At 38.2% G+C, this 13,245-nt stretch overlaps 2 protein-coding genes across 5 annotated transcripts in view; one reads left to right on the top strand and one right to left on the bottom strand.

The window, feature by feature from the left end:
* slc25a32b (solute carrier family 25 member 32b) overlaps positions 1–13,245 on the top strand; it is a 249,864-nt gene that overhangs the window by 6,121 nt on the left and 230,498 nt on the right. For 2 of the 4 annotated variants that reach the window (XR_013799390.1, XR_013799391.1), the window contains one exon: positions 196–773. Coding sequence is in view for 2 of the 4 variants with exons in the window: in XM_079626638.1 (XP_079482764.1) it covers positions 196–325 (130 nt within the window). In the remaining 2 variants the exon portion in view is untranslated. Of the gene's footprint in view, positions 1–195; positions 862–13,245 lie in introns of those variants that run through there. The other 2 variants (XM_079626638.1, XM_079626637.1) reach the window with 1 other exon arrangement.
* The window catches only part of cthrc1b (collagen triple helix repeat containing 1b), a gene marked incomplete at its 5' end in the record, with an annotated part of 12,583 nt that continues 1,334 nt past the window's right edge, over positions 1,997–13,245 (bottom strand). Inside the window, 3 exons of the mRNA XM_079626777.1 lie at positions 1,997–4,174; positions 4,635–4,851; positions 12,639–12,857. Of these exons, the coding sequence (XP_079482903.1) occupies positions 4,026–4,174; positions 4,635–4,851; positions 12,639–12,857 (585 nt within the window). The 3' untranslated portion in view covers positions 1,997–4,025. The remainder of the gene's footprint in view (positions 4,175–4,634; positions 4,852–12,638; positions 12,858–13,245) is intronic.

The following is a 13,245-nucleotide window of genomic DNA, read 5'->3' as shown; positions in this document are numbered from 1 at the left end:
AGTGAAATATTATTATAATGTTAAATATCTGTTCTCTATGTGAATATACAGTAAAGTGTAATTTATTCCTGTGATCAAATGCATCATTACTCCAGTCTTCAGTGTCACATGATCCTCCAGAAATCAGTGTAATATGATGATCTGATGCTCAAGCTGATCTTCAGTGTGTGTGTGTGTGTGTGTGTGTGTGCTCAGAAACGAGGGTGTGTTGGGCTTCTACAAAGGCATGGTGCCAAACCTGATCCGGGTCACTCCGGCCTGCTGCATAACCTTTGTGGTTTATGAGAACGTTTCCCGATTCCTCCTGGACCTGAGCCGGACCTGAGCCGGACCTGAGATGGGTCGTCCCGTCAGCGACAGGGTTTGACGTCCACAGACATAAAGAAAGAAATAAAACCACCAGAAAACCTCTCTGGAAAACTGAACTGCACGATGCCACAGAGTTCACAGTGGGAACTCCAGAAACTGGTGTGACGTTACGCTGAATATGGACATGACGGATCCATGTACGTTTTTTTTAAGTGGCTGTAAGTTATGTTCTCTTAAAGGCTGTTTATTTCATCGAATTAAAAAGTGTATAAAACAAACCAGGTTTAAACTTTTAATCAGGAGATAATGATGAACATGTGACCCTGTGACCCGAACCCAGTCTGGAGCCGCACGGGTATATCTGTGGCAATAGCAACTATACATTGTATGGGTCAAAATTATCCATTTTTCTTTTATGCCAAAAATCATGAGGATATTAAGATCATGTTCCATGAAGATATTTAGTAAATGTCCTACCGTAAATATATAAAACATTTATTGTTGTGAGTGAATGCAGCACAATCGTGAACATAAATGCACAACTTTAAAGGAGATTTTCTCAATGTTTACATTTTTTTGCTCCTCAGATTCCAGATTTTCAATAGTTGTGTCTCGACCCAATATTGTCCTATCCTAACACACCACACATCAGTGGAGAGATTATTAATTCAGCTTTCAGATGATGTATACATCTCAATTTCAAAAAATGTACCCATGTGACTGGTTTTGTGGTCCAGGGTCACAACTGTGGTAATATATTAAATATTCATTACATATTTGTGAACAATACAATAAGCGATTAATACATGAAAATTCTATACACACACACACACACACACACACACACACACACACACACACACACACACTCTCTCTCTCTCTCTCTGATGCAGTGTTAGGGAGATAATTGAGTGATGATTGAGTATTATTGATGAACACCTGATGTTAACAAGCAGAATCACTGAAGGGAATAATCATCATTATGGTGATCAGTGTTTGCTTTAGTTGGGCTCTTGTCTAAAAAAAAAGTAGTTTAAACATTTTAAAGTCACGGGTAAAGAGCCCAACTAAAGCAAACACTGAACATTTCCTTCAGTGATTCTGCTGATTATGATCAGGTGTCTTCACTAATGGTCAATCATCACTCACCTCAGTGTCTTTAACTCTGCTTCAGATTTACCACTCTTGACTGTGGAGTCAACTAAACTCGGAGGAGTTTTAATGTAACACTGGGGTTTTTGCTGTTTAGCCCCTTTAAAGCTACACTGTGTGATTTTTACCTCCAAAGTTACACAGTGTAGCTTTAATATGCTTTATCTTTATACAGTGTCACAATTAATTTCTGTGAATCAATTCAAGCTTGTTTCAAAGAATAAATTCAAAATTATTTTTTAGCACTCCATGTGGTATTCTATAGGTTAAAATGTTGTTAAAATAACTTTTTATCAATATTTAAAACGCAGTCATTAAAAAAAAAATTTTTATACATTTTTTTTTTCAGAATTCTTTAATTAATAGAAACTTCAGCATTTATTTGAAATATAATCTTTTGTAACATTATAAATGTCTTTACTGTCGCGTCTGATCAATTGAATGTGTTCTCCTTGCTAAAGAAAAAAAAATATATATTTTTAAATCGTACAGACCACTACAGGTGTTGCAAGTACATTATCACATATTTTATATAAATCCTATTTAATCCTTTAAGGTTCAGTCATATAAAACATTTATAATCTAATTGGCTACAAATAATGTTTGGATGACATTACGGTAAGCCATTTCAGAGCAAATATGTATTGAAAATAATGCGGAAAAGTCGAGACGTCTGGTTTCTTTCTGGTTTCAAAAACAGTAAAACTGAGTTTAACGTGTAAATCGGTTCCATCACTGTTGTATTGTTGGCCAAACCAAACCTCAGGCTTCATTCCTCAAACACAGATTTACTGAATCTGACATTTTCTGGCTCATTCCTGACATTTCTGTAAATGAGCTCAAAATCATGGCCTTAAAATGTGTGATGCTCAGGGTAATAACCAACGCTCTCTGAAGGACATGCACCCAAAGTTAGGAATTCTTTAAAAACTTTATTGACATTTAAAAAATGATCCAACAAAATGTATTTTTGCAGTGTCCGGACTCACACTGTTCGATACGGGACGTGTGCATCACGGTTTGAAGAGTGTGAGCCTCATTTATTAAACGTGTAGGATCATGTGGAGCAGTCGGACGTCGACTGGTGCTTATTTAAATATATGTTAATGACATTAATTAGATCGGAAACACTTCAGCTGCGCGGTTTCATTTCAAGAAGATCATTTGCAATTTATAGATTTGACATCTGGAAGATGTTTTTGTGCGCGTCGTTCTGTGAATCACACATACACACATTTGAGAATTGACTTTCAATGCAACGAGGCCGAGACGATGTGATTGTGAATGTCACTGCAATTATCAAACTAAATATCAGACCATGTGACCGAGCAGTGATCACAGCGAGCCACAGTCGTTCAGTAGAGGCACACACTCCAGAACATGCTGGCTTCTTTCAACCAGAATTTGGGTCAAATATGGACACATTTTAATTAATTTTTTTTTTTTAACCCAACGGCTGGGTTTGTCCATAATTGACCCAAATTTGGGTTGAAACAACCCAGCATGTTCTCGAGTGTGCCGTTTGGTTGGATGTCACTCGGATATTGTGAGAAACAGTGAAGAGATGGAGACGGACTGGACGGACAGAAGACGCAGTAACGCTGATGATGATGAGGAGGAAGAGAGTGTGTGTGTGTGTGTGTGATGATGATGATGATGATGATGATGAAGAGTTTCAGACGCTCAGAGGAAGCTCTTCTATGATCACTCGAGACACTGACGTGTGTGTGTGTGTGTGTGTGTGTGTGTGTGTGTGTGTGTGTGATGATGATGAAGAAGATGAAGAGTTTCAGACGCTCAGTGGAAGCTCTTCTATGATCACTCGAGACACTGACGTGTGTGTGTGTGTGTGTGTGTGTGTGTGTGTGTGTGTGATGATGATGATGATGATGAAGAAGATGAAGAGTTTCAGACGCTCAGTGGAAGCTCTTCTATGATCACTCGAGACACTGACGTGTGTGTGTGTGTGTGTGTGTGTGTGTGTGTGTGATGATGATGATGAAGATGAAGAGTTTCAGACGCTCAGTGGAAGCTCTTCTATGATCACTCGAGACACTGACGTGTGTGTGTGTGTGTGTGTGTGTGTGTGTGTGTGTGTGTGTGTGATGATGATGATGAAGATGAAGAGTTTCAGACGCTCAGTGGAAGCTCTTCTATGATCACTCGAGACACTGACGTGTGTGTGTGTGTGTGTGATGATGATGATGATGATGATGATGATGATGATGAAGATGAAGAGTTTCAGACGCTCAGTGGAAGCTCTTCTATGATCACTCGAGACACTGACGTGTGTGTGTGTGTGTGTGTGTGTGTGTGTGATGATGATGATGATGATGATGAAGATGAAGAGTTTCAGACACTCAGAGGAAGCTCTTCTATGATCACTCGAGACACTGATGTGTGTGTGTGTGTGTGTGTGTGTGTGTGTGTGTGTGTGATGATGATGATGATGATGATGAAGAGTTTCAGACGCTCAGAGGAAGCTCTTCTATGATCACTCGAGACACTGATGTGTGTGTGTGTGTGTGTGATGATGATGATGATGATGATGATGATGAAGAGTTTCAGACGCTCAGAGGAAGCTCTTCTATGATCACTCGAGACACTGAGTTCCAGCCAGTAGAAGCGTCTCCGTGAGGATAATCTCCACATGTTCCCACCCACACCGCTACATCCACCAGGCCTTTCCCAACTCCTCCACACACACCTTCCACTGAAACCAGCACACACACACACACACACACACACACACACACACACAGAGAGTTAGTCTACACTGGACTCACATCCTTCCCTCGACTCATTTTCACCCAAAATAATTTTTCTTTTTTTAATCGAGTAAATCATGTTCATCAGAGCGGTCCAAGACCCTTGGACTTTTGTCGCACTTGAATCACAAATACAAAAATTTTGAGTTTTGTGGTTGAAATTTTAAAAAGTAACAAATCTTTTCTTCACGGGTCAATTTGAGCCCTTTAGGAATGAATGAAATTATAACTTTAGAGCTTCGGTAACTTTAACCTGCGAGGGAAAGATGCGTTACGAAGTGCTTGGGAAGGATGAGGGTAAAGTAAGACACTAAACGGAGATAAACACCCCGCGGTCAGTGTCGTCATCATTATAGTGTGAGTTTTAGACCGTTATGGTTATGGTGGGGTTCAGAGGTCACTGACCTGATGTGGTTCTGTGGATGTTGATGGTGTTGTTGAACTCCGGGCTTCCCTGATCCAGGTAAATGATGGACTCCACAGGTAATGGAGACGCACATTCGGCCCCGTTGAAGGTGAAGTACCAGCGCTGGCAGCACGCCGTCTTACACTTGAGCCTGAGCGAACCACTGAACAACACACGGAGAACGCTGGCCACTCGCTGCTTAGTGAACGTACACTCCTGAGGAGGAAGAGGAGGAAGAGGAGGATGAAGAAACCAGACATATACTGGACAACACACTCCTGAGGAGGAAGAGGAGGATGAAGAAACCAGACATATACTGGACAACACATGAAGAAACCAGACATATACTGGAGAACACATGAAGAAACCAGACATATACTGGAGAACACACTCCTGAGGAGGAAGAGGAGGAGGAAGAAACCAGACATATACTGGAGAACACACTCCTGAGGAGGAAGAGGAGGAGGAAGAAACCAGACATATACTGGAGAACACACTCCTGAGGAGGAAGAGGAGGAGGAAGAAACCAGACATATACTGGACAACACACTCCTGAGGAGGAAGAAGAGGATGAAGAAACCAGACATATACTGGACAACACATGAAGAAACCAGACATATACTGGAGAACACATGAAGAAACCAGACATATACTGGACAACACACTCCTGAGGAGGAAGAGGAGGAGGAAGAAACCAGACATATACTGGAGAACACACTCCTGAGGAGGAAGAGGAGGATGAAGAAACCAGACATATACTGGACAACACACTCCTGAGGAGGAAGAGGAGGATGAAGAAACCAGACATATACTGGAGAACACACTCCTGAGGAGGAAGAGGAGGATGAAGAAACCAGACATATACTGGAGAACACATGAAGAAACCAGACATATACTGGAGAACACACTCCTGAGGAGGAAGAGGAGGAGGAAGAAACCAGACATATACTGGAGAACACACTCCTGAGGAGGAAGAGGAGGATGAAGAAACCAGACATATACTGGACAACACACTCCTGAGGAGGAAGAGGAGGATGAAGAAACCAGACATATACTGGAGAACACACTCCTGAGGAGGAAGAGGAGGATGAAGAAACCAGACATATACTGGACAACACACTCCTGAGGAGGAAGAGGAGGATGAAGAAACCAGACATATACTGGAGAACACACTCCTGAGGAGGAAGAGGAGGAGGAAGAAACCAGACATATACTGGAGAACACACTCCTGAGGAGGAAGAGGAGGATGAAGAAACCAGACATATACTGGACAACACACTCCTGAGGAGGAAGAGGAGGATGAAGAAACCAGACATATACTGGAGAACACACTCCTGAGGAGGAAGAGGAGGATGAAGAAACCAGACATATACTGGAGAACACACTCCTGAGGAGGAAGAGGAGGAGGAAGAAACCAGACATATACTGGAGAACACACTCCTGAGGAGGAAGAGGAGGAGGAAGAAACCAGACATATACTGGAGAACACACTCCTGAGGAGGAAGAGGAGGATGAAGAAACCAGACATATACTGGAGAACACACTCCTGAGGAGGAAGAGGAGGATGTAGAAACCAGACATATACTGGACAACACACTCCTGAGGAGGAAGAGGAGGATGAAGAAACCAGACATATACTGGAGAACACACTCCTGAGGAGGAAGAGGAGGAGGAAGAAACCAGACATATACTGGAGAACACACTCCTGAGGAGGAAGAGGAGGATGAAGAAACCAGACATATACTGGAGAACACACTCCTGAGGAGGAAGAGGAGGAGGAAGAAACCAGACATATACTGGAGAACACACTCCTGAGGAGGAAGAGGAGGAGGAAGAAACCAGACATATACTGGAGAACACACTCCTGGGGAGGAAGAGGAGGATGAAGAAACCAGACATATACTGGAGAACACACTCCTGAGGAGGAAGAGGAGGATGAAGAAACCAGAAAGAGAAAGAGATTCTATACTGAAGAAAGAGATTTGATTGGTCAAATCTCTTACTGTGATTTTGATTGGTCACGTCTTACTGTGATTTTGATTAGTCACATGTCTTACTGTATTTTTGATTTGTCACATGTCTTACTGTGATTTTGATTGGTCACATGTCTTACTGTGATTTTGATTGGTCACATGTCTTACTGTGATTTTGATTGGTCACTTGTCTTACTGTGATTTTGATTAGTCAAATCTCTTACTGTGATTTTGATTGGTCACGTCTTACTGTGATTTTGATTAGTCACATGTCTTACTGTATTTTTGATTTGTCACATGTCTTACTGTGATTTTGATTGGTCACATGTCTTACTGTGATTTTGATTGGTCACATGTCTTACTGTGATTTTGATTGGTCACTTGTCTTACTGTGATTTTGATTAGTCACATGTCTTACTGTGATTTTGATTGGTCACATGTCTTACTGTAATTTTGATTTGTCACATGTCTTACTGTGATTTTGATTAGTCACATGTCTTACTGTGATTTTGATTAGTCACATGTCTTACTGTGATTTTGATTAGTCACATGTCTTACTGTGATTTTGATTGGTCACATGTCTTACTGTGATTTTGATTGGTCACATGTCTTACTGTGATTTTGATTGGTCACTTGTCTTACTGTGATTTTGATTAGTCAAATCTCTTACTGTGATTTTGATTGGTCACGTCTTACTGTGATTTTGATTAGTCACATGTCTTACTGTATTTTTGATTTGTCACATGTCTTACTGTGATTTTGATTGGTCACATGTCTTACTGTGATTTTGATTGGTCACATGTCTTACTGTGATTTTGATTGGTCACTTGTCTTACTGTGATTTTGATTAGTCACATGTCTTACTGTGATTTTGATTGGTCACATGTCTTACTGTAATTTTGATTTGTCACATGTCTTACTGTGATTTTGATTAGTCACATGTCTTACTGTGATTTTGATTAGTCACATGTCTTACTGTGATTTTGATTAGTCACATGTCTTACTGTGATTTTGATTGGTCACATGTCTTACTGTGATTTTGATTGGTCACATGTCTTACTGTGATTTTGATTGGTCACATGTCTTACTGTGATTTTGATTGGTCACATGTCTTACTGTGATTTTGATTAGTCACATGTCTTACTGTGATTTTGATTTGTCACATGTCTTACTGTGATTTTGATTGGTCACATGTCTTACTGTGATTTTGATTTGTCACATGTCTTACTGTGATTTTGATTTGTCACATGTCTTACTGTGATTTTGATTTGTCACATGTCTTACTGTGATTTTGATTTGTCACATGTCTTACTGTGATTTTGATTGGTCAGATCTCTTACTGTGATTTTGATTGGTCAGATCTCTTACTGTGATTTTGATTGGTCAGATCTCTTACTGTGATTTTGATTGGTCACGTCTTACTGTGATTTTGATTTGTCACATGTCTTACTGTGATTTTGATTGGTCACATGTCTTACTGTGATTTTGATTGGTCACATGTCTTACTGTGATTTTGATTGGTCACTTGTCTTACTGTGATTTTGATTAGTCACATGTCTTACTGTGATTTTGATTTGTCACATGTCTTACTGTGATTTTGATTAGTCACATGTCTTACTGTGATTTTGATTAGTCACATGTCTTACTGTGATTTTGATTAGTCACATGTCTTACTGTGGTTTTGATTGGTCACATGTCTTACTGTGATTTTGATTAGTCACATGTCTTACTGTGATTTTGATTGGTCACATGTCTTACTGTGATTTTGATTGGTCACATGTCTTACTGTGATTTTGATTAGTCACATGTCTTACTGTGATTTTGATTGGTCACATGTCTTACTGTGATTTTGATTGGTCACATGTCTTACTGTGATTTTGATTTGTCACATGTCTTACTGTGATTTTGATTAGTCACATGTCTTACTGTGATTTTGATTAGTCACATGTCTTACTGTATTTTTGATTTGTCACATGTCTTACTGTGATTTTGATTAGTCACATGTCTTACTGTGATTTTGATTAGTCACATGTCTTACTGTGATTTTGATTGGTCACATGTCTTACTGTGATTTTGATTTGTCACATGTCTTACTGTGATTTTGATTTGTCACATGTCTTACTGTGATTTTGATTTGTCACATGTCTTACTGTGATTTTGATTAGTCACATGTCTTACTGTGATTTTGATTGGTCACATGTCTTACTGTGATTTTGATAGGTCCCATGTCTTACTGTGATTTTGATTAGTCACATGTCTTACTGTGATTTTGATTAGTCACATGTCTTACTGTGATTTTGATTAGTCACATGTCTTACTGTGATTTTGATTTGTCACATGTCTTACTGTGATTTTGATTTGTCACATGTCTTACTGTGATTTTGATTAGTCACATGTCTTACTGTGATTTTGATTTGTCACATGTCTTACTGTGATTTTGATTAGTCACATGTCTTACTGTATTTTTGATTGGTCACATGTCTTACTGTGATTTTGATTAGTCACATGTCTTACTGTATTTTTGATTGGTCACATGTCTTACTGTGATTTTGATTGGTCACATGTCTTACTGTGATTTTGATTAGTCACATGTCTTACTGTGATTTTGATTTGTCACATGTCTTACTGTGATTTTGATTTGTCACATGTCTTACTGTGATTTTGAATTGTCACATGTCTTACTGTGATTTTGATTGGTCACATGTCTTACTGTGATTTTGATTAGTCACATGTCTTACTGTGATTTTGATTAGTCACATGTCTTACTGTGATTTTGATTTGTCACATGTCTTACTGTGATTTTGATTTGTCACATGTCTTACTGTGATTTTGATTTGTCACATGTCTTACTGTGATTTTGATTGGTCACATGTCTTACTGTGATTTTGATTGGTCACATGTCTTACTGTGATTTTGATTTGTCACATGTCTTACTGTGATTTTGATTGGTCAGATCTCTTACTGTGATTTTAATTGGTCAGATCTCTTACTGTGATTTTGATTGGTCAGATCTCTTACTGTGATTTTGATTGGTCACGTCTTACTGTGATTTTGATTAGTCACATGTCTTACTGTATTTTTGATTTGTCACATGTCTTACTGTGATTTTGATTGGTGACATGTCTTACTGTGATTTTGATTGGTCACATGTCTTACTGTGATTTTGATTGGTCACTTGTCTTACTGTGATTTTGATTTGTCACATGTCTTACTGTGATTTTGATTGGTCACATGTCTTACTGTGATTTTGATTGGTCACATGTCTTACTGTGATTTTGATTAGTCACATGTCTTACTGTGATTTTGATTAGTCACATGTCTTACTGTGATTTTGATTTGTCACATGTCTTACTGTGATTTTGATTTGTCACATGTCTTACTGTGATTTTGATTAGTCACATGTCTTACTGTATTTTTGATTGGTCACATGTCTTACTGTGATTTTGATTAGTCACATGTCTTACTGTATTTTTGATTGGTCACATGTCTTACTGTGATTTTGATTTGTCACATGTCTTACTGTGATTTTGATTTGTAACATGTCTTACTGTGATTTTGATTGGTCACATGTCTTACTGTGATTTTGATTGGTCACATGTCTTACTGTGATTTTGATTGGTCACATGTCTTACTGTGATTTTGATTAGTCACATGTCTTACTGTGATTTTGATTTGTCACATGTCTTACTGTGATTTTGATTTGTCACATGTCTTACTGTAATTTTGATTAGTCACATGTCTTACTGTGATTTTGATTTGTCACATGTCTTACTGTGATTTTGATGTGATTTTGATTTGTCACATGTCTTACTGTGATTTTGATTTGTCACATGTCTTACTGTGATTTTGATTTGTCACATGTCTTACTGTGATTTTGATTAGTCACATGTCTTACTGTGATTTTGATTTGTCACATGTCTTACTGTGATTTTGATTTGTCACATGTCTTACTGTGATTTTGATTTGTCACATGTCTTACTGTGATTTTGATTAGTCACATGTCTTACTGTGATTTTGATTTGTCATGTCTTACTGTGATTTTGATTTGTCACATGTCTTACTGTGATTTTGATTTGTCACATGTCTTACTGTGATTTTGATTAGTCACATGTCTTACTGTGATTTTGATTTGTCACATGTCTTACTGTGATTTTGATTTGTCACATGTCTTACTGTGATTTTGATTAGTCACATGTCTTACTGTATTTTTGATTGGTCACATGTCTTACTGTGATTTTGATTAGTCACATGTCTTACTGTATTTTTGATTGGTCACATGTCTTACTGTGATTTTGATTTGTCACATGTCTTACTGTGATTTTGATTTGTAACATGTCTTACTGTGATTTTGATTGGTCACATGTCTTACTGTGATTTTGATTGGTCACATGTCTTACTGTGATTTTGATTGGTCACATGTCTTACTGTGATTTTGATTAGTCACATGTCTTACTGTGATTTTGATTTGTCACATGTCTTACTGTGATTTTGATTTGTCACATGTCTTACTGTAATTTTGATTAGTCACATGTCTTACTGTGATTTTGATTTGTCACATGTCTTACTGTGATTTTGATGTGATTTTGATTTGTCACATGTCTTACTGTGATTTTGATTTGTCACATGTCTTACTGTGATTTTGATTTGTCACATGTCTTACTGTGATTTTGATTAGTCACATGTCTTACTGTGATTTTGATTTGTCACATGTCTTACTGTGATTTTGATTTGTCACATGTCTTACTGTGATTTTGATTTGTCACATGTCTTACTGTGATTTTGATTAGTCACATGTCTTACTGTGATTTTGATTTGTCATGTCTTACTGTGATTTTGATTTGTCACATGTCTTACTGTGATTTTGATTTGTCACATGTCTTACTGTGATTTTGATTTGTCACATGTCTTACTGTGATTTTGATTTGTCACATGTCTTACTGTATTTTTGATTTGTCACATGTCTTACTGTGATTTTGATTTGTCACATGTCTTACTGTGATTTTGATTTGTCACATGTCTTACTGTGATTTTGATTTGTCACATGTCTTACTGTGATTTTGATTTGTCACATGTCTTACTGTGATTTTGATCAGTCACATGTCTTACTGTATTTTTGATTTGTCACATGTCTTACTGTGATTTTGATTAGTCACATGTCTTACTGTGATTTTGATTTGTCACATGTCTTACTGTGATTTTGATTTGTCACATGTCTTACTGTGATTTTGATTGGTCACATGTCTTACTGTGATTTTGATTGGTCACATGTCTTACTGTGATTTTGATTGGTCACATGTCTTACTGTGATTTTGATTTGTCACATGTCTTACTGTGATTTTGATTTGTCACATGTCTTACTGTGATTTTGATTGGTCACATGTCTTACTGTGATTTTGATTGGTCACATGTCTTACTGTGATTTTGATTTGTCACATGTCTTACTGTGATTTTGATTTGTCACATGTCTTACTGTGATTTTGATCAGTCACATGTCTTACTGTATTTTTGATTTGTCACATGTCTTACTGTGATTTTGATTAGTCACATGTCTTACTGTGATTTTGATTTGTCACATGTCTTACTGTGATTTTGATTTGTCACATGTCTTACTGTGATTTTGATTGGTCACATGTCTTACTGTGATTTTGATTGGTCACATGTCTTACTGTGATTTTGATTGGTCACATGTCTTACTGTGATTTTGATTTGTCACATGTCTTACTGTGATTTTGATTTGTCACATGTCTTACTGTGATTTTGATTGGTCACATGTCTTACTGTGATTTTGATTGGTCACATGTCTTACTGTGATTTTGATTTGTCACATGTCTTACTGTGATTTTGATTAGTCACATGTCTTACTGTGATTTTGATTAGTCACATGTTTTACTGTAATTTTGATTAGTCACATGTCTTACTGTGATTTTGATTAGTCACATGTCTTACTGTGATTTTGATTAGTCACATGTTTTACTGTAATTTTGATTAGTCACATGTTTTACTGTATTTTTGATTTGTCACATGTCTTACTGTGATTTTCCCCAGGTCGATGCCGTAGTTGAGTGCGTTCCAGGCGCACTGCTTATAGTTGTGTTTCCAGGGCTCCTCGAACCTCTCCGTCACACACTCCCCCTTCTGTCCTCTCGCCCCGTCCCGACCCGGGACACCCGGAGTGCCTGGGATCCCGTTCACTCCCGGATTCCCATCTCTTCCCGGGGGGCCGGCGGGACCCTGGAGGCAGCTGGAGAACTGCAACACACAGGATTCAAAGGCTAAACTCCAGTCAGTGTAAAGCGTCAGGAGTGAGTCTCTGTTGCTGATGAGAAAAACATGCAGCGGCTGAAACTCTTTTGCACAGTGTTACTAAAGAGCATGGAGAGGAACCTGGAGCATAAAGACACGCATTCATCCATTCAGGCTGTAGAACGTACCTTAATTCATGCTATCAACATGCTAATTCATGCTACCAAAATACTAAAACATGTTAGCATGCTAATTCATGCTGACAATGTGTTAAAACATGCTAGCAACATGCTAATTCATGCTACCAAAATACTAAAACACGTTAGCATGCTAATTCATGCTGACAATGTGTAAAAAAATTCTAGCAACATGCTAATTAATGCTAGGATCATGT

Source organism: Phoxinus phoxinus, assembly GCF_949152265.1.
Source record: "Phoxinus phoxinus genome assembly, chromosome: 10".
Classification (NCBI taxonomy): domain Eukaryota; kingdom Metazoa; phylum Chordata; class Actinopteri; order Cypriniformes; family Leuciscidae; genus Phoxinus; species Phoxinus phoxinus.
This window is presented reverse-complemented; position numbering and strand designations above follow the sequence as displayed.